Source organism: Pinus tabuliformis, chromosome 4_2 (assembly GCF_031772625.1).
Source record: "Pinus tabuliformis cultivar Carrire ecotype Pingquan chromosome 4_2, CPIR1, whole genome shotgun sequence".
Taxonomy (NCBI): domain Eukaryota; kingdom Viridiplantae; phylum Streptophyta; class Pinopsida; order Pinales; family Pinaceae; genus Pinus; species Pinus tabuliformis.
In genome coordinates this window covers 51,855,160-51,882,503 of record NC_142304.1, presented here as the reverse complement: position 1 = coordinate 51,882,503, position 27,344 = coordinate 51,855,160, and the positions used below count along the sequence as shown (strand labels likewise).

The following is a 27,344-nucleotide window of genomic DNA, read 5'->3' as shown; positions in this document are numbered from 1 at the left end:
GTATGTGGCCTTGATATTCATCTAAAAAGCAATATCTAGGACTTTTTAAATTATGAGCATGAAGATTGTTTTTGAAAGTAAAAACTGCAGCCTTATTTTCTGAGTGTATTTGCTGGATCATCTGTGCACTATAGTTTTTCGACCTTGATAGGTCCTTGTGGAATTGAATATCACTGTTGAGGTGCATCCGCAAGAAGAACTCTAGCTTTGTTACATTTCTTAGGCGTCCTGAAGAATTCGGTCTAATATTCTCTGATTGATCCTCCAATCACTTGGAGTTATTGAAATTTGTCACTGCAACTACTCTTAAGCCTGCGACATCTCTAGAGGTTCAGAGGACTGTTAGGGAAGTCCTCCATGACCAACAAAAAAGGTTTATTGTTGCAACGTCTCCCTTGAGCATATATATATATATATATATATATATATATATATATATAGATGCATCTTATTGAGCCGACCTCTGTGCACTATAGTCTGAAGAATTGAGGCAACAATACATCGTCTCCTCTTGTACCATCTGATTGGGACATCGTATGCCTGAAGTATCAATTTTGAAATAAGTCTCTTTTCTTTTAGCTTACATTTGGTGGAATACTACAATATGGCCTCATTTAAATTTATCTGTGGTCTCTTTGATGCATATTAGTGGCTGGTATTAATCTGGAATTCAATGAATATCAGAAGCGAAAAGTTTTGACTGTCACATTCTTAAGTGAACTCCGAAATGACAAGAAGTCCCCTTCTTTCATGGCCTGATGCATAATGAAGTGCATAGCTGCTGTGAGTTGCATTAATGTCTATATTATATTAGCGCACTAAGATTGTTCCAGGTCTGTGGGAAAAGCAACTGTGAAGTTATAGCTGAAGACAATTCGTAAGGAGCTAAGCGTTGTGCCACTTAAAACTTGTGGTGCTGTGTACGAGCTTTGCCAAACCTGAGAACTGAGGCACGTAGGCACGCCGCACAACATGGTTGCCACATTAGTTACAACAAAGGTCAAAAGTATTTCTCATGAACTCAATGTTTTAACTTTGTTGCATGACCACCACGGAGGAAATCAGATTATTGTTCCAGCTTTGTGGGAAAAGCAGCGGTTAAGTTATAGCTGAAGACATTTCGTAAGAATCTAAGTGTTGTGTGAGTTAAAACTTGTGGTACGTGTACGAGCTTTGCCAAATCTGAGAACTGAGCCGCATAGGCACAACATGGTTGCCACGTTAGTTACAACAAAGGTCAAAAGTATTTGTCATGAACTCAATGTTTTAACTTTGTTGCATGACCACCATGGAGAAAATTAGATTGTGTGCTCGCCAGTAAAGACATTTGAATAATCACTTTGTATGGCTTGGTTGTGAGACATTAATATTTGATTTGATTGTTATGTACGAGGACGCATATAATGTATGTCAAGGTTCAAGCTTGAGGGCCCTGATGATATGTCAAAATTCTTATTTTATATCTTGTTTTGAAAGTTCAGTTTGTTGCAGAAACAGAAAGATCAAATTGTAGAACATTTAAATCAGCACGTGTTTCCATATAGTGTTTCCAATTATCTAAGCCAATATTGACCCAAATCAAAATCCGGAAGAAGCTTGGCAGCTGTGGTTAAGAGATAGTTGCAACTGGACATATTGTTGACCAAAGCCACATGTGTATGCTTTGGAATGTCTAGGGTTTACATTGCAGTGAACTCATATTTGTATATATATTCTGCAGTATTATTGGACGATGTAAATTGAGGATATGTGCCAGGATTTGCAGTGTTAATGTGTTTTTGAGCAGGGATGCAAAGCTCTGTTAAGCAGAGATTTTATGCTGATGTATGTAGGCATTGCTGAGAGGACTAGGTACTTCACCTACATGCATGCTGATGACCATTACAGAGATGAGCAAGTGAAGCTACTAGGTTTTGGTATTGATGTTGAACATAAGTGGATTGTGACAATGAACTTGATAAATGATGACCAGTTAGGGCAAAGGCAGAATTGTGTTGATAGTTGACATTGATAGCTAGGGTTTGATGTGCAGATTGTGCAGAGGTAGATTTGATAGATAGAGATTGTATTACAATTTCTAGTATTGCAATTTCTTTTATCTCGATATTGAGCACAGGTGGATCCAGTCTGAAAATTGCGAAATGTGGTCTGCTAGTTGATCAGGGTGGCAAGGTGGTGCAAGGCAGAAGAGTGGAGTCTCTGTTAGGTTGGAGCCTGAGAACAATTCAAAGCAACAGAGTGGTGCTAGGGCAGGTTAGAGCCTACACACGGTGTTGGAGCGTATATACTTGTACCATGTGATGAAAATAAGACTCTATAAGTCAAAACTTGTGATCAAGTGCTAACAAAAGATAGGAATAGATACAAAATAATAGCCAGCTGCAATACAATTCCGTCCTACAAACTGATGGTTGCCTTCTAGGGCAAAAAAATCCTAAATTAACATAACTTCTATTGTGGGATCTTTTGCTTAATGAACGGTCCAGATTGACTACAAAATTACAACAGTACCATTGAATCTTCCCTAATGGACCCCTTGCAACAGTGGTGGGGGGAAAGCCCCCCCATACTCCCCCGTCAAGGATTGGGAACCAAATGTGGCCAAAACAAGATTTTTGGATTAGGAAGATAATCAGGCTCCACACCCAACATGATGGGAATCAAGATGTTATAACTTGTGGACTTGTGGTTGATGAAGATTATAACTACTAGATGATTGTTGTTATATGGTTTAATCCATGTTTTTATGCTTTTTATAACTTATTCATCATTCTGCATGCTTTTGTTGACACATATGGATCAAAATATATATTATATAAAAAATGCTCTGAAAATTGTCGCTCCCCGCTCTTGCTTCCGCTCCTACTTCCAAGCAGCCTTGGTTCTTACCACCGGTTTGGTACCAAACCGGGGTCTAATTAGGCCCAAACCAAGGTCATTGATCGGGTTGACCTTTGAGCCTAATGAACTGTCCGGTTTGACCGAGTAGCAGTTCAACCTGGCTGGGTTTTAAAACCATGGTTTTTAGAAGTTTCATTAATTCATAATTATCCTTCGATTAGGCATTAAATCTAAAAATGTGCGTTCCAATACTTAATCGAGGGAAAATTACACAAATTTCGTTTGGAAATGTGTTGTATAGATGTTGAAACGCGTTTCAGTTTGTATAAAACATGTTTCCCACATGTGAAACACATTTCATACAAACTGAAACACGTTTCAAGCATGTTTCAGTCGTGTTTCAGTGTTTTGATATGGAAACATGGTTTATACGCATGTGGGGGTCACATTTCCCACAACATTGATAAGAGGAATATGAAAGGTACAAATTTTCAACCAGGGTGTGTAGTTCGTAAGCTTTAAATTCTGTGATTGCAGAATTGAGGAGAATTCAAGTTTACAAAGGAGTGGATCATTCATGCAACTTGATTTGAATCGTTATGTTTGTTGTCTAGACCATTTGATAGGATTTTTGGGATTACAATCTAAATTTTGACTTGAAACAAATCATTGCTTGATTTGTCATTTGTTGATTTGTCTGCATGCATGGCCTTACTAGAATGAATGTCATCGTATAATACCTAATGGCTTTTGCAAGGCTTGGCCACACAAAGATGTGACTCTTCTGTCATATAAACCAATTGGCCTTGTGGATACTTGAATAAAATTCTGTTCTATTCTCTGTTATCTCGTAGTATTTTATTTTGTGTATGTGTCTGCAACTAGAATAAATCCACCTTGCAAAATTTGTGTAGGTTGCTATCAATATTTTGTGTTTTTTCGGTTATCTAAGATATTATCTCTGCAATCTATAAGATTGTAGTAACATGAAAAATAAAATGGCTAAGTTGAAGACCTGAATATATTTTCTAATTTTCTGCATGAATCCAGAATTATCTAGTTGTACATACATGCCAATCTGCTTGTAAGGAAAGTCAAAAGCCAAATTGGGTATTTATGGATGTTTTGTTGTACAATATGTGGCTATATGGGTTTTTTTGTTGGTACAAAATGCTTTGCGTATAACAAAGTGACAAGCATGCACATCCCCAATCAGGGATTATATTCAATGGATCTAAAGTTTAAACAGATTACAACATTCAACTACTGAAGCTCCTTTGGCTAAGAAGCTATGGTTGTGGGGTCTCAATTCCACTAAAGTTGCATGGGACTTGCATCTGGCCACAACTGCAATAAAAAAACTGCTTGCATAGGTGTACTGGTCCATGAAGGATGAACAGGTTGCTGGGGAGATTATAAGCTTTTTGGGGGGAATGGCACCACCCACATTTTAGCAACCAACCAAGCTGCTGTTAACTTGGTTCAATGGATTCATCTATCTGAATTTCAAATTTTATATATGGATGTTGCATTGTTTATATTTGTGATAATTTTTGTTTCATTAACATTAAAATTACTATTTCTTTGATACACACACACGCTATTTTCAGAGATTGTCCTGTATTTCCTATATTTTATAGTTATGATTTTTATTTTTATCTTTTATTAATCTTGGGGGAAGGTGGTGGTGTTTCTCCAGCTGTCCTGGAAACCTATATTGAATATTCTTATTCCCCTCCCTTCAAATCACTATGAATCATAGGTGAAACCTGATCCGTGAAGCCTTCGTTTCATATGAAGCGACATGTAGAAAATAGATCAAGCAAAGAAAATCCATTTTGAAATAAATTATCAGTCCCAAATGGCCTGAACTCTTTTGAGTGATTTAGCTTTATTGTCATTAAGATTCCACCTTCTACTTCAGTAGAAGATTTGCCGCTCATTTTTCCATACAACTAAAATATAGTTTGCCCTTTTGAAACACAATATTAAAATTTTACATGCAATCTAAATATTACCCTTCTGAAATGCAGTATAAGATGCAACCTAAATATTACCTATCTGAAATACAGAATGAATCATTTTGAAAGAAAATATCAGTCTTAAATAGCCCGGACATGTTTGAGTGATTTAGTTTTATTATCATTAAGTTTTCTACTTCAGTAGAAGGTTTGGCACTCGTATTTTCATACAATCTAAAGTATAGTAACCCACCATTCTGAAATGGAATCCAAACTATTGCCCTTTTAAAATGCAATTCAACCTTTAATACATTTGCTCTTCTGTTTTTTCCCAAAAAAAGAAACAGATACTTATTATTTCAGTAAGAAATATTAAGGTACATGAATTTGTGCAGTCTTCAAAAGGCTGAAAATCCAAACCAACGAAAAGGATTCACATGAAAACTCTCATACTGTTTGAAACAAGTGAAAAGGCTTTATATGAAACTTTTATACTGTTTGACACCCAAAACTAAACACAAATAAACAAAAAAACCATTATCTACTGAACACAAATAAACAGAAAAACCATTATCTACTAAACACAAATAAACAGAAAAACCATTATCTTCTTTGTTCACCCCTGTTGATGATTGTAGTTTGGGCAGGTACTTTGCACAGACCCAAGTGTTTGGGTGTGCAGAAGTCGCCCAAAGTTTTTAGGATACAAGGCAGAAGTCACCCATAAAAAAACTGATATTGTAATTTAGCCTAACTTTGGAAAAATAATGTATTTACTCTTGTGATTATGTTTTAATCTCAACTGTTGATCTCAAGTGAGGAGAAATTTAATTTTGGTCATCCATCAATTTTGAGATTAGGGTTAGGGATTTAGCTCAATAAGAAGTTATAAAAGCAAGGTTAAGGAGAGGAGAAAGACGCACCATACAGCAGCTCAAGACATTGAGAAAGACTTCCATATCTGTTGCTTTACAATATAAATCTAGCATATCCTTGTATTTTTCTGGTTGTCTAGGAGTGCCCATTCCAAATAAAATTACAATAAATATGTTAAATGCAAAGATATACCTATCTTTGTACCTGTTATATCTCCTTTGTTTTTGCACTCTTTTACTACACTGCTTAGACCTTCAGTCACCAGAAGAAAAAAAAGTGACATAGGACATTGTTGTCTGAATCCTTGGGAAACCTGATGCTTACCTGTTTATTAGAACAGCAAAGGACACTGAGGACAGATCCCATCAACCAATTTACCATTTGTAGATTCATTCTGATGTGATTTAACTTTAATCTCAAGTACAGCCTGCCTAATCGATTGTTCGCCTTGGAGAGGTGTAATATATCAATAAAGTACAAATGTTGATAATTTTTGACTTTTCATAGAAAATGACGAAAGAACTCCACTGCCCACATATCTGGGCCTGGACATTTTTCACTTTTGAAGAGTTTCAAACACAACTTTCATATCTTCTTTATTTACTTCTGCTGCCATTTCCTGATTTGTTCCTGATCCAAGAACCTTGGAAAGGAGACCATTTTAATTGGTTCCCCATTATTTACCCAGTGGCTCTTGGTAAACTTGAAATGTGCTAACCGCTAGCTCTGCAATCTCTTGAAACCTACTGATCTTAGATCCATTATTATTTATTTTTTTTACTTCCCTTATGGTATGTATATTTTCCTGTGCTTTGCATAGTTCTGAAAGAACTGTGTTTTCATCCCATTCATAGAATTCCCTCTCTTCTGCATTTAAAGTTGTCATTCAATCCTTGATACAACATGATTTATTCTACTTCGGTTGAAGTTTTGGGGCTCATCTTTCATACAATATAAAATACAATTTTCCCTTCCGAATGCAATCTAAATATTACACTTCTGGAATATAAAACATTGCCTTTAGCAAATTCATGGCAAAGGCTATTTAATCAAACATAAAAGAGGAAAAAGATAGTGTCAGAAGGCCCCACCATTCCCAACATCCTCTGGCTTCTCACTGTTTTGACGAAGATAGAATAAAGTGTAACCGCTTGCATCAATATGCTATATGGTGGATTTAATGAAAAAGTTATAGGTGAAGCATGGTGGCCTGTATGAATAACAAAATTAGAATATATCAGATGTTATATTATATTTAAGAGTCAGGACTATCTGAGACATTGAACGGAGAGAATATTTCAGTGGAGTACAAATAAATGTTTGCCAAATTCAAAATTAGGTTAATATTTCTGTTGCAAAATGGCTCAAACATTGTTTTTTTGATTTTTGCAGAAGCTTATAGCGTATGAGCATTTGGAAGGTGATGGAGGTGTAGAAGGGGGTAAGAATGGTGTAATATTTACTGACATCATAAACATGGTCTGTGGTTGCGTGGATAATGCAGCACCAGACAGGTAATCTAAGTTTTGGTAATTTCCTTTGCATAGGCCAGAGCCTGGAGTATATAGAAATAAACTTGCTGAGTATTCATATGCATAATATTGTCCTCTTTAATGCCATTGTTATTTAATTGCAGCACTGTTCTGCAAGTTTTGAAGGTGCTTCTAACTGCTGTCGCTTCAACGAAGTTCAGAGGTATGTTGATCCTTCGATTTTCTTTTGTCTAAAGGATCTTAATGTTGAAATTTTCTAATGTGTAAGGAAGCCATTGTTGCAGCCCAAGGCTGCATAAACAGCTTGTATGACAATTTTAATACCCCTTCATATTGTAGAAAGTCATTACTGGCTAGGCTGCATCAGACAGGTAATATAAGCTTGGGTGAACTGGGTACACCAACCTTTACTTTTTAGGGACACAAGGTTTCACATTGCCTTTTGGATTTCCCATCGAATAGAGTTTGAGAAATCTTTTTGACTATATTTAATCTTTTTAGTTATGGCTTCAATTACAAAGAACTGGTTCCCTTGGTTGATTTTTTGTGATTTTATCAAAAGATCATTACTCTAAAGTATACCTTGTTAAAAAGATCTATTTTAAAGAGAAAACTAGATTGTCTGAATTATGAGTGGGAGGACATATGGTTCAAATCTCACAAACTTAATTGAAAGAAGTGTTCATATCTCCCTCCTTGGTCAGGTGCTCTTCACTAAAGCATAGATCAACAAGGCAGTTACGGATGACATCTATTGGGTCACGAGCGCATATCTAGAGTGTTGGAAATCTTCCCCTTAGAGTAGTGTATATAGGAGACATTTTTTCTCCTAGATGGTCCTCAACCAGCAACCAACAACCCCTTGCAGCCACCAGATAGCTCTATGTGCCATTTTCTTTGCCACCTAAGCCAACCATGTGGTCCCTCGCCCATCTCTTATGAATGTATGTTTGAAGATGGGCCTCCCGACCCCAAAGGTATGACACTTCATTGGTTTAGTTGAGTAATTTTGTTTACTTTTCTCTTAATCTAGGTTGTCATTGATGTCAATATCAAGTTTTTGTGATGGAAAATTCTTTGATACATGATTGCCCATTGATACCCATTGATCATAATGCTCCAAGTTTGATATATGATGATATGATGAGATGGAGGACCCAAGTGGATTGAACAATAAATGATGCGTCAGTTGAACAACAATTGAACAACAAATGACGCAGGAGTTCAATTGATCAGCAATTGAACAGCAATTGAACAACAAATGATGCAGTAGATCCAGTAAAGCAACAGGAGCAAGAAGCCAAAGAGTAAGATGAAGAGTTTATCGAAAGCCATCAAAGAAACAAGTACTAGGAGCAACAACTATCAGAAGAGCGGGGGTAGGAAAGTACGAACTTCCTTGATCGTGGCTGAAGTCCCGCACTCAATCCTAGCCGTCGATCTCATAAGTCAACCCTTAGATCACGGTCAACTACGGGGGTTAAGGCCGGTTTTAATCCATGTGCCAGTCGAAGTCCTGCAAATCCTTCAATTGCGATAACATTGTGGACCCATTGCACCATTATAATACGTCCTAAAGAAATATCGCATCCGACGCATATCGCTAGTCTTGAAGAGATGTAACGATGGTAAAACCTCCGATTGCGATATCATGTTGCGGACCCGCTACACCACTATAACATGAATTTATACAATTTCGCATCCGCAGTATCGCTAGTTTCTAAGGATGTCAAACCGCCGATTGCAACAAGGTTGTGGACCCGATGGGTTTATTAACAATTGCTTAAGATCATATCGCATCTGCTCTGTCAGCCGTAGGGATCGACTATGTTATGAGAAGACCTCTGGATGTTGCGATTGCGATTAAAGGTGATGACGTGGCATGTGGGACCTCCATATGGGTAATGTATTTCAGGCATCTATCACAAAGAAGAGGTAATTCACAACTTGTGAACTTGAAGGAACAGAGGAAGCCGGAAGGTCAAGCGAAAAAAAGAAGAAGTCGAAAGGTAGAGAAGCCAAAGGTCTGGCAGATGATGAAGGTACAAAAGAAGCCAAATATCGAGTGAGAGAAAAGTAAGCAGGAGGACAAAAGTAAGTCGTAGGTCCAGCAAGGTTGGGAGCAAAGAATAACTACCAAACATATCTAGACAATATACAACAGAAGGATTGGTGTCCTTGGAGTTGGTGCTCCTAAATCCAAGGTTGGTGCCTTGACAAGACAGGGTTGGTGCCCTGGAGGTTGGAGCCTCACAAAAAGTCCAAGTTGGTGCTTGGCAACTGGTTGAAGCCCTATATACATTGTACTTGATTTATTGTAAAGATTATATTAATAAAAGCATTTATTCCTGTTGTTCATTTTGTGTTCTAAATATAAATGATTTAACTGATAAAAATAACAATTGAAAAGGAATACTGATTCATCCCCGCCAAGTATTTCCAACAATTGGTATTGGAGCCAACTTCTTCATATCAGCTTAACATCTAGAAGAAGGATTCTTAGTCACAATGAGAAATCAAGAAGTGTCAGAAAGACCCCCTCTGTTCGATGGCACAAATTTTGGTTTTTGGAAAAAAAGAATGTCCTACTACTTAATGTCCCTTGGACCTAAAGTTTGGCATTCAATTTTAAATGAGTACACAGCTCCTTCCACTCTTCCAACAGATCAAGACGAAATGAAAGCTTACATTGCAAATGCAAAAGCCTTAAATTCCATCACTAGTGGAATCACTGATTCTGAATTTACAAAATTCATGAATTGTGACTCGACCAAAGAAGTATGGGATAAGCTTAGTTAGCTTATACGACGGGGACTCCAAAGTTAAGAAGGCAAAGCTTCAAACTCATAGAAGGCAATTTGAAAGTCTGAAAATGGATGATGAAGAAGATATTGCATCATACTTTCTCCGAGTAGCTGAAGTGGTCAACTCTCTTAAAGGATTGGAAGAAAACATTGAAGAAAGCACTATTGTTCAAAAGGTCTTAAGATCTCTCCCAGACAGATTTGACTCCAAAGTGCGTGCTATAGAAGAAATGAAGGACCTAGATAATCTCAAGATGGATGAACTTCATGGAATCCTCATTGCCTATGAGATGAGAAAAGGAATCCCAAGTTCCAAAGATGCAACATTCAAGGCCTCAAAATCAAAAAAGGGGAAAGAATGGAATACCAGTAGTGATGACTCCGATGTTGAATCTGAATTGGCGCAATTTGTATGAAGACTAAAGAAAGGATCTAAGCTAAAAGGTAAGTACCCTCTTATTTGTTTCAAATGTGGAAGAATAGGTCATTATGCTGCAAAATGTCCTCATAAGCATGATAGTGATGGTGAGGAAAATTCTAAAAGGATGGTATACAAAAAGAAAGGGTTCAATAAGAAGAATTTCTTCTCTAAGCAAGATGAGTCTGATGAAGGTGAATTTGTAGTCATAAAAAAGAAATCAACTAATTAGTTCCCTCACTGCAAAGGAGCTAATGAAGAATCAGATGAAGAAAATGACCATGTTGGAAGCCAAGAAGTATTATTCATGGCATTCACAAATGATGATGATTCAGGTCTAGAAGGAAATGTAGATGAATTGTTAATGAATTCCATTGAAGAAAATGAGAAATTATGAAAAAAATCATCTCTCTCAAGGTAGAAAACGAGGAAACAAAAAGAAGGGAAGACCTCTTGAAAAATAAGCTAAAAGAAAAAAGAAGAAATTTGTGAAGAACATGACGCTGTAATAGTATCCCTGAGGAAGGAATTGGAGCAAGTCAAAAAGGGTTGGGAAAGCTCTCAAATACTTGACTCTATCCTAAATAATCAAAAACCTCAACATGACAAATCTGGGATAGGTTTTAAAGGAGAATCATCAAGTACTAAGAATAATGCGAAAAACTATGCCGACATACTTTCTAGCAAGCCAAAAGAAGAAAGATTATTTCATCAAAGGCCCATCTCAAATCCAAAGAATGAAGAGAGAGTAACTCCAAGGAAGAATGTTGATTCAAATCATGGCTATTACAATAGGTACAAAACTATCTTTTTTGGGGATTGTTTTTATTGTAAAAAATTTGGTCATCAAGCTAAACATTGCGTGGCCCGTAAGAATGAAACACCAAAATTGAAGGATCAAACAAACAAACCATATGGCCTCATAGGGCAAGGACAAATCAAGACCTACAACTCTTTTGATCCCTTGGCCAAATTTGATCCAATTTTCTCATTATGTAATGATAATGGACATAATGAACAAAATTGCCCCCTCCAAGGAAGAAAAGCAAAAAATGAGAATCCCAACATGGATAAATGTGGCCTAGTTCTATGTGCTCACAGTGATGAAAATCATTGGTTTGTGGATAGTGGGTGCTCCAGACATATGACAGGGGACAAAAGGAAGTTTGTCTCATTGAACAAAAAGGAAGGAAATGTATCCTTTATAAGTGGATCTGCCAAAATTGCTGGAAAAGGAACTGCTACCCTTATTAATGGAAAAGGAAATGCTCAAAATGCTTTGCTAGTAAACGGGCTCAAACACTGAGTGTTAGCCAAATCTATGACCAAGGACATAATGTTGTCTTTAGCACTAAAGATTGTGAAATAAGAAATTCTTCCTCAGGGGAACTTGTGGCGAAAGGAGTTAGAACATCAAATAACATCTACATTTTGAACAAAATTCAAGAAGATAAATGTTACTTAAGTCAAACAGATGAAAGTTGGCTGTGGCACAAGCGACTTGGACATACAAGTTTCGATAACTTGATCAATATCAACAAGATTAATGCAGTACGAGACATCCCAAAGTTATTCAAGCCAAATCAAGGAGTATGTGGTCCATGTCATGGAAAGAAAACTAGAACCAGCCACAAGACCAAGGAGTTCTCTACATCAAAACCTTTGGAGATCATCCATGTTGATTTATGTGGACCAACTACAACTTCGACACTCCAAGGAGAAAGGTACTTTGCTTTATTTGTTGATGTTTATACTAGAATGATGTGGTTATATTTCATAAAATATAAATTCGAAGCATTTGAATGTTTTAAGAATCTTAAAGCTTTTGTAGAAAATGAAAAGGATTCTAAGATTAAATGTCTTAGAATGGATAGAGGGGAAGAATTGACATCAAAAGAATTTGATGAATTCTGTAAAGTACATGGAATTGAAAGAGAACTCTCTGCTGCCAGAACACCCAAGCAAAATGGGGCAGTTGAAAGAAGAAACCGAACAATTCAAGAAATGGTAAGAACAATGTTAATAGCAGCTGATTTGCAGCCAAAATTCTGGAGAGAAGCAGTTGGGACAGCGGTTTATACCTTGAATCGAACTTAACTAAGATCAAATAATGAGAAGACTCCTTATGAATTATGGAAAGGAAGACCTGCTTCAGTAAAATACTTCAAGATTTTTGGAAGCAAGTGCTTCATAAAAATCAATGATGGCTCACCAGGAAAATTTGATTCTCGGGTTGACGAAGGGATATTCCTTGGATATTCTACAAGGAGAAAAGCCTACAAGTGCTACAATAATCGACTACGGAAAATAGTGGAAAGCATTGATGTGAAGATTGATGAAGACCTTCCAGAAAAAGAAATTGAATATCATGAAGTTGACCCTCTCATTGAAGAAGAACCTGAAAAAGAGGAAAAAGATCAAGAAAAACACAAGGAAAAAGAACCATCTCAAACCCCTTCAAAGATGAAGTTTCTCCAAAAACATCACCCAGAAGAGTAGATTATTGGCAATATAGTTGAAGGGATGCAAACCTGAAGAAGGATGAAAGTACACCAAAGAAAAATGATGTTGCTCTTCTATCCATGATAGAACCAGAAACATTTACTCAAGCAAGGATCCTCATTGGGTAAAAGCCATGGAAGAAGAAATGTCTCAAATCGAGAAGAATGAGACATGGGAGCTGGTACCCTCATCCAAAGGATAAAATATAATTGGAATCAAGTGGGTGTTCAAAAACATAATGAATGAAGATGGACAAATCATCAGAAATAAGGCAAGGCTTGTTTGTAAAGGTTATTCACAAATTGAAGGAATTGACTTTAAAGAAACCTTTGCACCAGTAGCTTGTGTGGAAACTATAAGGATGTTCTTGGCATTTTCTTGTTCAAAAGGATTTAAAATCTATCAAATGGACGTAAAATCAACATTTCTGAATGGGGAACTCAAGGAAGAAGTCTACATGGAGCAACCAAAAGGGTTTAATCTAGCAGAAGGAAAAGACTTTGTTTGTAAGTTGAAAAAGGCATTATATGGGTTGAAACAAGCTCCTATAGCTTGGTACGCAAGATTGGATCAGTATCTACAACAACAAGGCTTCAAGAAAGGGGTGGCAGGAAGTAATCTCTACATAAAGACGGATGAGGATAAGTTACTAGTCACACTTGTCTATGTTGATGATCTGATTTTTGCTAGTAATAATGATGAGATGAGCCATGAGTTTGCTCAAAATATGTCAAAAGAGTTTGAGATGTCGATGATAGGAGAGTTATCTTACTTCCTTGGACTACAAGTATCTCAAACCACGATAGGCATGTTCATATCTCAAGCCAAATATCTTAAAGACATGCTTAAAAGATATGGAATGGAAGACTGTGCACCCATGAGCACACCTGTGACCACAGATTGCAAATTAAGCAAAGATGATGACTCTCCTCCGGTAGATGCAACTCATTACAGGTCAATAATTGGAGCCCTTCTATACTTAACTCCTACGAGACTCGACATTATGCAAGCAGTAGGAATGGTGGGAAGATTTCAGTCAGCTCCTAAACAATCCCATTTGTTGTCTGTAAAAAGAATTCTCAGATACTTGAAAGGAACTCCTGATGTTGGTCTTTGGTACCCTAAGAGGTCAACTCTTACTGTGACTGTATACACCGATGCTGATTGGGCTGTAAGTGTCGATGATCGGAAAAGCACTAGTGGAAATGCATTCTTCCTGGGAGATTGTCTAGTATCTTGGCTGAGCGAAAAACAAGCATCCATATCACTATCTACTGCTGAAGTTGAGTATATAGCTACTGCAGATTGTTGTACTCAAATATTATGGATGAAGGAAGCTCTGAAAGACATCAACATAGGTACAAATCAACCAATCACCATATATTGTGATAATACAAGTGCTATCAGTCTCAGCAAAAATCCAGTGATGCACTCAAAGACCAAACATATACCAATCAAGTATCATTTCCTTCGTGAACAAGTAACTGAACAAAACATCACCTTGGAATATATCAATACTAAGGAGTAGATAGCTGATATTTTCACAAAGCCTCTTCCTTGAGAAGCATTTGAATATCTTCACCAAAAGATGGGGGTTATTTCTCTAGCATCACATTAAGTCGATTCATAAAGATGTTGCATGACAGGGGGAGCAGTTTGACAGGGGGAGTCCTTGTGCACTCCTTTGCCATTGATGTCAAAGGGGGAGAGAAGAAGAATATTGCCATCAACGACAAAGGGGGAGATTGTTAATCTAGGTTGTCATTGATGTCAATATAGCAGTGTTTGTGATGGAAAATTATTTGATACATGATTTCCCATTGATGCCCATTGATCATAATGCTCAAAGTTTGATATATGATGATATGATGAGATGGAGGACCCAAGTGGATTGAATAGTAGGAAGTCAATTAAACAGTAAATGACGCGTCAATTGAACAACAATTGAACAACAAATGACGCAGGAGGTCAATTGATCAACAATTGAACAACAATTGAATAACAAATGACGCAGTAGATCTAGTAAAGCAACAGGAGCAAGAAGCCAAAGAGTAAGATGAAGAGTTTATCGAAAGCCATCAAAGAAACAAGTCACAGGAGCAACAGCTATCGGAAGAGCACTCAATCCTAGCCGTCGATCTCATAAGTCAACCCTTAGATCATGGTCAACTGCGGGGGTAAAGGCTGGTTTTAATCCATGTTCCAGTCGAAGTCCCGCAAATCCTCCGATTGCGATAACATTGTGGACCTGCTGCACCATTATAATACGTCCTAAAGAAATATCGCATTCGTCGCATATCGCCAGTCTTGATGAGATGTAACGATGGTAAAACCTCTGATTGCGATATCATGTTGCGGACCCCCTGCACCACTATAACATGACTTTATACAATTTCGCATCCGCAGTATCGCTAGTTTCTAAGGATGACAAACCGCCGATTGCAACAAGGTTGTGGACCTGATGGGTTTATTAACAACTGCTTAAGATCATATCACATCTGCTCTGTCGGCCGTAGGGGATCGAATATGTTATGAGAAGACCTCTGGAAGTTGCGATTGCGATTAAAGGTGATGACGTGGCATGTGGGACCTCCATATGGGTAACATATCTCGGGCATCTATCACAGAGAAGAGGTAACAGTTCACAACTCGTGAACTTGAAGGAATAGAGGAAGCCGGAAGGTCAAGCGAACGAAAGAAGTTGAAAGGTCGAGAAGCCAAAGGTCTGGCAGACGATGAAGGTACAAAAGAAGCTGAATATCGAGTGAGAGAAAAGTATGCAGGAGGACAGAAGTAAGTCATAGGTCCAGCAGGGTTGGGAGCAGAGAATAACTACCAAACATATCTAGACAATATACAGTAGAAGGATTGGTGTCCTTGGAGTTGGTGCTCCTAAATCCAAGGTTGGTGCCTTGACAAGACAGGGTTGGTGCTGTGGAGGTTGGAGCCTCACAAAAAGTCCAAGTTGGTGCTTGGCAACTGGTTGAAGCCCTATATACATTATACTTGATTTATTGTAAAGATTATATTAATAAAAGCATTTATTCATGTTGTTCATTTTGTGTTCTAAATATGAATGATTTAACTGATAAAAATAACAATTGAAAAGGAACACTGATTCACCCCCTCTCAGTATTTCCAACATTTTCATGGACACTTTTGGGCAGGAATTGGTGGGGGGATTCAACAGAAAAAGTGGGCTAGGTATTTGCTTTTGTCATCCTTGCCCGATTTGGTGTTTAGCCTTGTATCCTAGTCCCGTCGGATCTCCTTGACTGGCCACTAGCTTTAGGGTTGGCACTACTTGGAAAATCCTGACTTTGGTTACGTGGCCCCACTTCCTGACACCACATACATCACCCCCTTCCACTCATTTTAGCCCCATTCATCTCTTTTCCCATTTGGGTCCACATGTGTCCACTGGGTCCACATACGGTTAACCTCCCCCTTTCCTTGTCCACACCTTGGGTCGAGCCTTGAATGATGCCCGGAGGTTGATGTAGCTAAAAAGAAAAGAAACAACATAATTTGTCCACTCGCAACAGAAATGTACCACAAAATGCAAAAGATGGCCGAGACATACAAATTTAAGACGTGGGCAAAAACCAAACATGAGCTCCACCCTTTATCCATGGCCATCACCCTAGTTCCTATGGGCCCTAGATGAGGCCCCTCCATCATCAAGGAGCCCATGATTGTCCCAACCCTTGGTGGGCAATGAACCGCCCCACCTTAAGGTGGTATCTACTGCCATATACTACACATCATGCTCTCATCCCCTAGATCCTCGAGCAATTATGAAGAAAAATCAATCAAAGGCAAAAGACATATGAAGAAGGGTGGAAAAACAAAGGCCAAGGTAACTCATGTACCACGATTTTCTCCCTCCTACACTAACATACCCAGGTGTGGGCTTCCCTTATTATAGCTACCCTTGTACCATGACATGTAGTCTTGATGAATCCCTGATCCCCACTCCGTTCCATTACACTATCATTTGCCATCTACCACTTGAGGGATGTACCATGGACATGTCACCCCCTTTAAAGGTTGAAACCACCTAATAGGGTTCTTGATTAGCCCCTTATTGAGCTTGGAGACACTTGTACATGCCAAAACCCACTAGGGAAGGGCATTCCACCATGAAGTGCCCCATTGATTCTATGACTTGTAAGCTTTTTTACTTGATTATTCTAATGAATTGTTGTATTGGAGGGCAAGGGGATGCATTGGATCATATGCAGGATTGCAGGTGGGCCCCCATATTGGGCTTTGATCACCCAGGGTCCTAGCCCTCTAAAGGGCCACATTGGCACTTGTAGTGTGAGTGTTGAAATCCATGGGCCTCCACCATAGTAGAGAGTACTTCATGGATCCCCAACACCACTTGTTGATTGCTCATATTCCATCTTTTGGATGAGGATGATGCACTTGGTTCACCATGCCCAATCGACACCACAAATGCACCATACACTTGGTAGATGTTCCAAGGTCCAGAGGATGTCTCTTGCTGCAGAGGGAGGGAATATGTCATCATCCTAGCCTTTACAGATGGTCTACAGGCATTTCCGATCCACTTGGAGACCCATGAGGATGTCCTTGTGCACCACACCCACCTAGGAGCACCACAGGTTCTTGCTTGGAAAACAAGGGGCCAACCCCTTATCCACTATGTTTGGAGTCCCGTTTTACATCATGGCACCCCTAGGGCTTCATTAGGCCTCCTCAAAGGCCCAACGACTCACTATGTTGATCTTTTTGCTCTCTTGAGAGGCTTATTCTTGTTTTATTGAGCTATTTTGGTGGGCTTGTCACCAAAAGTATTGTTATTATGCACATTATTTTATTTTTTGGGGCATTATTAGTCTAAATTAGGCCATTTAAATCCCTTAGAGGATTGTATAAATAGAAGTGAGACGATTCATTTTTAGCATCATCACTTGGATTGGATTAGTATCTCTTATGAGATTTTTCGCACGAGCTATTTTGGTGGGCTTGTCACCAAAAGTATTGTTATTATGCACATTATTTTATTTTTTGGGGAATTATTAGTCCAAATTAGGCCATTCGAATCCCTTAGAGGATTGTATAAATAGAAGTGAGATGATTCATTTTCATCATCATCACTAGGATTGGATTAGTATCTCTTATGAGACTTTTCGCACTTTTTGTTGAGATGAATTTTGGAGCTTTTCTTGATGCACTATGATGTTTGGATTTCTCTATTGTCTTTGGAGCTTCTTTAATGCGAAGTTGATAAATGGATATACTCAATCTCTCATGTAAGTCGAAATTTTGATGATATTCTTGTTATTTTATTGGTTAATTGCATGTATGTTGTTATCTTTATTCTTGTATGGATTAAATGTAATGCGAAATTCTTCCGGGACCTTGAATAATTGATTCAATGCATGCATTGACCTTTGAGGGATTGGGCGAATGTTCCTAGAGACATCTCTTAGGTTAAAGACCTTGAAACTGTCTCCTTCGCAAATTTGAAGTATAAATCTCTATTGATCTAGTCGTTCCCCGTGGAGACGCTAGCAAGGATCAATTAAGGCTCCTTAGCTCACAAAATTCCATGATCTATGTGTATCTTGACTCCATTAAGCCCAAACAATAAGGCACTGATCCTCATATCCTTTGTTGGTCAAAATAACATTTCTTTTTTTCATTTCTTCCAATTCTAGGCCTAACCCAAAGGTCTCCTTGTGCATCACATGAAATCATTTGTAGCCCATGCAAAACCTTTGAAAATTGGTCCACCACTGTGTTGTAGTTTGCTCAAGATGTCCTCCAAATTCCAAGAAATTCCGACAGTGGAATCCCGAGATATAGCAAGTCGTAGCCACAAGACCATTTCTTTCCCTAGGTTGATTTTGGGTTAGTGTACTCATCAGGATCATTGCATCCAAATCTCAAAAGAAAATTTGTCTTTTGATCCCCTTCTCTTCCCTAATTAGGTCAAGCCCCTCCTTGGCCGATCAACTTCGTACCCTTGACCTAATTTTGGGTCCACATGGTCTTGTGTGGTCCTGCAACTTTACAACTCCAATTCCATAAAGATCATGTAAAGGCCAATTCTCCATAAGGATTTCCGGGTCTAGGAAACCTCTTGAAAAGATATATTCCCAAACCCTAGCCTCAAGAATTCTCTTAGCCCTTCCTAGAGAGCATATCACCTTGCTTTTCAAGCAAGAAAGCCATATAATTGAGTCTCTCTTGTGAATAGGCCTTTGGAATCACTCCTTATCCTCCTATTTGATCCATTCATCTAGTGATTCCCCTTATACCGGGTCTCCTACCATCGGTTAAAGTCCATAAAGAGTAGGGAGCCTTAGCTGAGGTGATAGTGGGCTATTGCTCCATTGTTTCCCTTGAACTAAGAGTTGCTTTATAGGATCCCTTTCTAGGACCCCTGCTAGTTTGAGCGATAATAGGGCTCAAGAGGGTCTTCTATTATGAATACTTCATGTAGACTCAGGACGGTCTCATTGTTTGTCCCTATCAATGTTATTGGGAGTGCCTTCTCGCCGAGTGCAGTTTGGATGCTCCCACACATTAATGAAAAATAATATTTTTCCGTTTTTTGCTAATTTTTAGGTGGAGGTGAGACCTAAGGTAGGTATAAGGTTTAAGGTTTAAAGGAAAGTGATGATGAAAACAAAAGCGCTCTTCTCCCTCTCTTTTACCCCATTCTTTCGTTTTTGTTTGATTGAGCTCAGGGTGGAGAGAACAAAGAGGAATTTGGAGGAGAGAGAAAATGAGAGCTTGGAGGAGTTGTCTCTTCATCTCGTACTCTTTCCCATTCCTTCTTCTCTCTCATTTTATTGCAATTTGTTCATCTAAGACTTGAGAAAAATGGTCTTCTTGTGGTTTATCATTCCATTTTTGGTTCTCATTGTGTTGGTGAGGCATAGGAATCAGAGGGAAGAAAGCGAAGAAGATGGTAATGGTCATACTCATAGTAAACCAATGTAAGAAAATGATGGATATTTTAAAGCGGATGAATGTGACTGTTGACAATGAAGAGAGCAATGAAGGAGCAAAGCTTTGTTAACACCCTTTTGGAGATATGTGACAAAACTTGTAGGGGGTGGGTGGATGTGTAAGGTAGTGGAACCACTAAAATTTTATGTCATTGAGAAAAACCTTATTCTAGTTCATATACTCATATGAGGAGGCATCTTTGTGGGGTGATGGAGAATGATGATAGTAAGAGTGACTTGGGATTTTAGTTTGCCCTAAGATATCAAAGGAAGAAAGACAAAAATACATCAAGATAGAGGAAGTTGCATAAACAAAGCATGGTAAAAAAACAAAAGCTTCAATCACTGGATGCGTCATTTAGATTTGGTGGCAACATATCTCTATCTCCGCCTGGTTTTGGGATCAATATTAGATTTCCTTGATATTGATAGTAGGGATGAGGTGGATGCTAAAGTGGTGCAGTTTCTCTATGCTTGTTGTGCTTTGCTCCCCATATTTTACCTTGATATGGTTAAGGCCGTCAATGTAGCCCCCAGTGGATACAATCTCCATCGCCTTTCATGCTTCTCCTTCAAAATGAGGAGTTGAACCGCTTTATAAAGAACAACCACCTTTTGGCCTCTAGCAAAGTACGCTTCCAAGTACATCTATTATATCTCCATAGACTTTCATGCCTTCCCCTTCGAAACAAGGAGGTGAACCACTTCATAAGTAAACGACAGCCATCACTTGGCCTCTAGCAAAGTCTGCTTCCAAGTTGGACCAATTTTAGTTGAAAATCAATCAGACTGTCAAATTGTAGATTCAACCATGTCTCATAACACTAATGACACACTTGCACATTATATTTTTCATGAGAAAGCTGGAACTGTGTTGCTAGATGAGTGAAGAACCAATTTTAGTTGAAAATCAATCAGACTGTCAAATTGTAGATTCAACCATGTCTCATAACACTAATGACACCCTTGCACATTATATTTTTCATGAGAAAGCTGGAACTGTTTTGCTAGATGAGTGAAGAACAAAAATTCATAAAATTAATATGTTTTATAGAAGAGTGGGGAGAATTTTTGGGTACCTATTTGACGCAGGATAAACCTGCAAACCCAAAATCTCAACTCTGTTTTGCATATACAAATTGCATCTTCAATCAATGCCTCAAATAACGCTCAAGCCAGGCAATTTCAACCTTCTCAATTGAGGAAGCTTTTCAATTTTCTCATTCACCCTCAAATAAGGATTTAAATAAACCCAATTAATTCGAATGAAAATTAATTACGAACCAATCTGAAATACCATTAACCTTCAACTCTGCATTGAGCGCTGCAGCTCAACACTTTACATTTCATAGAAATCAAACCAAATTATCATTCTAATGTTCCCAAAAAACCAAGGATCTGTTTTCGTCCTTCTCTTCAATGCGCCCAATGCATTCGCACCACAATACTCACCTTGTGCTGATAGCGCTCAACCAGTTTCTGATGGATTCAATTCTCAATCGGATTCCGTTCACAATTCAACTTAGGACTCTTCCGTAGAGTCTAAATTCCCCACGATTTTCCTGTACAAAAATCGACCTTCAAAACCAATCTTTCTCAACCTTCAGATTATAAATCGACATTCAGATACCGATTTGAACAATTATATGAATTGTGTGAAATAGACAGAGTCCTTTTTGCAAAGCTTATATCCAGCAATCTCACGCTGTGACACTTGCTTCTGCCCTTCAAGGAAACACAGATTTCATCGATCCTAAAGTTGCCAACGCATTTGAATCTCCAGATCCGATTCGATGACTAACCTTCCGCTGAATTAAAACATTCCAACTCTGACATACACTTTTATAATATCAACTACTGTTCTACGCGCTTCAAGCTCTATTCATCCACTGATATATCAATTCGGCGGTCCCGAATCTCAGTTATATATATATATATATATATATATATATATATATATATCTATTCACAATGCTTCTGACGCGATTTTAATACACCCATCACACTCCAATTACCATTCCTCTCACAGCTACTCCAAATCTGATCGATCCGATATAAAACACGCATCTATTGAACGCCACCTATTCAAACATGTTGACACTGTAATTAAATCCGATGCGATTCATTCACAATTGACAATCACATAATTTAATGCCACGATTCTTGACAATTCAGTTGCTCCGATCCGATTTATCGGAGATCATTAATCGGATCTTTTGCAAGGTGTTGTCACTTCCAGCGCCAAACTTCCGATCCAATCCAAATCGGAATCAGAGATTTCCAGAATTTAACATCACTTAACTGTTCCTCGACTCCACATCGCCGATGCAAATTCGCCGAGCCGATGCAAATTTCAAAGCCAACATATGTATTAATTCTAGTCTGTTCAAAGTGCTGCGAAGTTAATTTAAACAAATTTTCTGTTTTGAAAGCCTTAAACTACTATCCGATTTACACTAACACTGAAGTTCTTTCAATAAACGTAAGCCGCACACCATTTCAATTGATTATACAAGCAAACAATATTCAAATTCTCACGATTTGTCATTCTTCTTGCACAGAATGTAATGGCGTCTCATAATACTCAAAAACTAAACAGAATTTGGCTTTTGCTTCACTTGCCAACGAAAATTAACCACCTTTTCACACAAAAACAGTCCTCCATTAATTTATCAAATTTCACACCAAATCGGTATTCAAATTCCACGACGCATCATATAAAAATACACACGATATTTATTTTATGCACAATACACAAAAGAACAGAGTCTCGCAATCGCCTCTATTACATAAGAATGAACTCTGTATATAATTTAACTTACACAGTCTCCTCTAAAATGAGCTTTCGCTCCACACCAAAACTCACACTCACTATCAAAAACTGAACTTTCACGAAGCAAAATCTCTTCGTTTATTACAACTTTCTCTCCTTAACTCTCTAACAAATCGGTACATAATCTTCTAATTTTAAAGATTCTAACAAATAAACTCTCCTATTTATTGGCGCTCACACACACCTGTTATAACAAATCTTATCAATAAGATAGACACACTTATTACAATAATAACTAATTATTTGTGAAATCTACCTCCTCAGTAAACTGGATTTTAACACACAGTAATGAAATTCACCCTGTGAAGCCACAACATGTGACCATTCCATCACATTGCTGGCTGGGTCTAGATGCTCCTGCATCAGACTCCCAAAGTTTAAATTAACCATGATCTCCCGATCATGCACTTCATGCCTGTGTCCTCCTGGATCCCATACTTGGTTTGATAGTCTGTCCTTGATTACTGCTGTTGTTGTTTGTTCCTCAAGTCTTCCGCCTTTGTGCTGCAATACCTCACTATCTGCTGCTGTCCTTTTCACATATTTCGCTGTTGCTTTGCTCACTCTAATTTGCAATTTTCCATTCCCTTCACCTGTACCATTTCTTCCAGCCAATCTTCCTTTCTTCTTCTGTCCTGCATTTGTTTTACTGGAATGCTGTAGTATGAGTTTCCATAACTCATCCAATTCTTTGTCCATTTCACTTCTCGTGTGCTGAATACTATTCTGCTGCAACTGATTGTGTTCTTGAATTAGAACATCATAATCTTTGTGCCAATAATCTTCCATATACATTTCTGAAATGTACAAATGCCTTTTCCCAGGTTCTTCTTCTGGTTTCTCATTCATGACTTCATCATTCCTTGCTTCAAATTCCAGCATACCTTCCATTAATCCGATCTGTTCTTCTTGGTTCAAATTGACTTCACATTGCCCTTTTCCTGCATGTAAATCTTCATCAAAATTAATCAACTTAATAAACACAAATGCTTTACCTGGCTTCCTCATCAAAAGATTCGACTTATACAAATCTGCCATCTCATCTGGAAGTTCTCTCAAAAGTTCTGCACCATCTTTACTAACTGCATTGTCCGCAATATCTGTCTTTAATCCTCCTTCACTCTGGCTTTCTTCAAGATCAATGATCTTCAATGACTCAGTGTATCCTTTGAATTCAAAAATTCTTTTGCCATCCTCCTTATTTTGCATATGACTATAAGTAGTCATTTCTTCAACAGTCTTCAATAACTGTTTGTCTTTCTTCAAGTCAATGTGACCTGCAAACACACAACAACCTTCAGTTTTCAAAATACAATACCTTCCATTTTCTTTTGATGCTTCAAGCACCAATCCTCTATCATAGATCTTTTGGATTTCAGCGGATCCTTCTTGCGGTGTCTTCAAATCAATATGAATTTGTTCAAGTTTCCTGAACTTGTTTATCAACTTGCCATTCAACCTCCGTTGCAATAGCTTCCACTTCACCCTTTTCTTCAGTCTCCATCTGTATCTTCGATCTTCACTTATCTTTCTTTGTACTACCAGACCAATTTCTGGTTCTTCATTCTGCTGCCAGCTTCTATACTTCTGCAATTTAATGCTTTCCTCAAATTCATTCTCATGTAGCTGATCATTCCTTCCAAATTTCTGGTTACTTCCATATTCATCTTGCTGAGTTAATATTTCTGTCTCCTTCATGTCTCTGAGGACATAACTCCCTTGTTGCTCCTGATCTTTCATCTCACCTTCATATAATCGCTGCTCAATTTCTCTGATTTCAGCATCATATTTATTAATGCTGTCTTCCATACCTTTTCCTCCATCAGGTTCTGTAAGCTTTGTTTCTCCTTTAGGTTCCTTGAGTAATCTCTCCAAGAGTTCTGTTTCCTTGTAAAATCTCTCCAGCAGTTCATCACAAATTCCATTCTCAGCTTCATTCTTTTCTTGGCAATCCTCCTGAGTTGACTTGTTTTCCACATTATCATACTGCAAGCATCTTTCATCAATTTTATTAAACAAATTTATTGGTTTACCTTTTTGTAGTCCCACTATGGGATTGTCTTCAGACTGCTGGTCTATATCAACCTCATCTGACTGTTTCACACCAAACAGGATTTCATCTATGAACTCCTTCTGTTGCAGATGATCAACACCTTCTTCCTCTAAAAAGGATTCTTCATCATACTTTACCTCAAGAGCTTCATTCTTGGTTGTGAGAATTTCAATCGACTGTCCATCATCCTCTGCATATCCTGCAAACATACACAAACTGTAAGAATCAAAATCACAAGGCTGCATTGCCTCATCTACTTCTTTTGTCAACATATCTTCGAATTGTCCTGAACTCTGCCAATAGTCCATGAGATCTTCAACTGATCTCTCATTATCCTCTTCTCCTAACATCTCACCTTGTTCTGGTCTGCAAATGGAAACTTCCAATTCTACCTCTGCTTCTCTGAGTTTCTCTGATTCCTCTTGAGCACTCAATATCTGCTCAATCTTTCTCAATTCTTCTACTATCTCTGACTTCACTTGCTGATTTCTCCTTTCTCGTAGCCTTTGCCATTTTACTCTTTTCCTCATGATCCAACCACTTTTTTGCAGCATCTTCATCAATATTCCAATCTGGAAACCTATCTCAGCTTTCTCTCGGTCAAACTCTTCTTGACTCATCCTCATGCCATTTGCTTTGGCATCTTCCCTTCTACTGTGGCTTCTTTGTGAACTTCTGCTATGACTGTCTGTAGTCATTTTTTGCTCCTCTCTTTTCATGAGCTCCTCGCACTTCTGCAACAAGCCTCTGCACAGCAAGTCCTTCTTACTGCAATCTTACCTCACTAAGCTCTCCTCACTCAGTCTTTTGGTAAGCACGATCCCCTATCCAGAATCTTCTCCTGAGCAACGCCTTTGCTCCCTATAGGCTTCTGCAATCTCTCACTCTTTCTTTCGAAGACACTTCAATTGTCTTCTATCCAATCTCTTGTTGGATTCTTCAGGTTCACTGCCACTTCTATCTGGTTCTTCTCTCACAACTTTTCTTGATTTATATTGCTGCAGTCTTGACTCTTTCAACATGCTACTGTTTCCATACCTCTGTAGTTTTAAATCTTCATCAGCAAACATTCTCTTCGATTTCCACAGAGCCAAGCTCTGATACCAAAATTTGACGCAGGATAAACCTGCAAACCCAGAATCTCAACTCTGTTTTGCATATACAAATTGCATCTTCAATCACTGCCTCAAATAACGCTCAAGCCAGGCAATTTCAACCCTCTCAATTGAGGAAGCTTTTCAATTTTCTCATTCACCCTCAAATAAGGATTTAAATAAACCCAATTAATTCGAATGAAAATTAATTACGAACCAATCTGAAATACCATTAACCTTCAACTCTGCATTGAGCGCTGCAACTCAACACTTTACATTTCATAGAAATCAAACCAAATTATCATTCTAATGTTCCCAAAAAACCAAGGATCTGTTTTCGTCCTTCTCTTCAATGCGCCCAATGCATTCGCACCACAATACTCACCTTGTGCTGATAGCGCTCAACCAGTTTCTGATGGATTCAATTCTCAATCGGATTCCGTTCACAATTCAACTTAGGACTCTTCCGTAGAGTCTAAATTCCCCACGATTTTCCTGTACAAAAATCGACCTTCAAAACCAATCTTTCTCAACCTTCAGATTATAAATCGACATTCAGATACCGATTTGAACAATTATATGAATTGTGTCAAATAGACAGAGTCCTTTTTGCAAAGCTTATATCCAGCAATCTCAAGCTGTGACACTTGCTTCTGCCCTTCAAGGAAACGCAGATTTCATCGATCCTAAAGTTGCCAACGCATTTGAATCTCCAGATCCGATTCGATGACTAACCTTCCGCTGAATTAAAACATTCCAACTCTGACATACACTGCTATAATATCAACTACTGTTCTACGCGCTCCAAGCTCTATTCATCCACTGATATATCAATTCGGCGGTCCCGAATCTCAGTTATATAATAGATATATATATCTATTCACAATGCTTCTGACGCGATTTTAATACACCCATCACACTCCAATTACCATTCCTCTCACAGCTACTCCAAATCTGATCGATCCGATATAAAACACGCATCTATTGAACGCCACCTATTCAAACATGTTGACACTGTAATTAAATCCGATGCGATTCATTCACAATTGACAATCACATAATTTAATGCCACGATTCTTGACAATTCAGTTGCTCCGATCCGATTTATCGGAGATCATCAATCAGATCTTTTGCAAGGTGTTTTCACTTCCAGCACCAAACTTCCGATCCGATCCAAATCGGAATCGGAGATTTCCAGAATTTAACATCACTTAACTGTTCCTCGACTCCACATCGCCGATGCGAATTCGCCGAGCCGATGCAAATTTCAAAGCCAACATATGTATTAATTCTAGTCTGTTCAAAGTGTTGCGAAGTTAATTTAAACAAATTTTCTGTGTTGAAAGCCTTAAACTACTATCCGATTTACACTAACACTGAAGTTCTTTCAATAAACGTAGGCCGCACACCATTTCAATTGATTATACAGGCAAACAATATTCAAATTCTCACGATTTGTCATTCGTCTTGCACAAAATGT

At 38.2% G+C, this 27,344-nt stretch overlaps 1 protein-coding gene across 1 annotated transcript in view; it reads left to right on the top strand.

Annotated features, from left to right (window-relative positions):
- The window catches only part of LOC149168244 (brefeldin A-inhibited guanine nucleotide-exchange protein 5-like), a 240,061-nt gene that overhangs the window by 32,088 nt on the left and 180,629 nt on the right, over window positions 1–27,344 (top strand). The window contains 2 exon segments of the mRNA XM_089424865.1: window positions 7,071–7,192; window positions 7,315–7,373. Of these exon segments, the coding sequence (XP_089280991.1) occupies window positions 7,071–7,192; window positions 7,315–7,373 (181 nt within the window).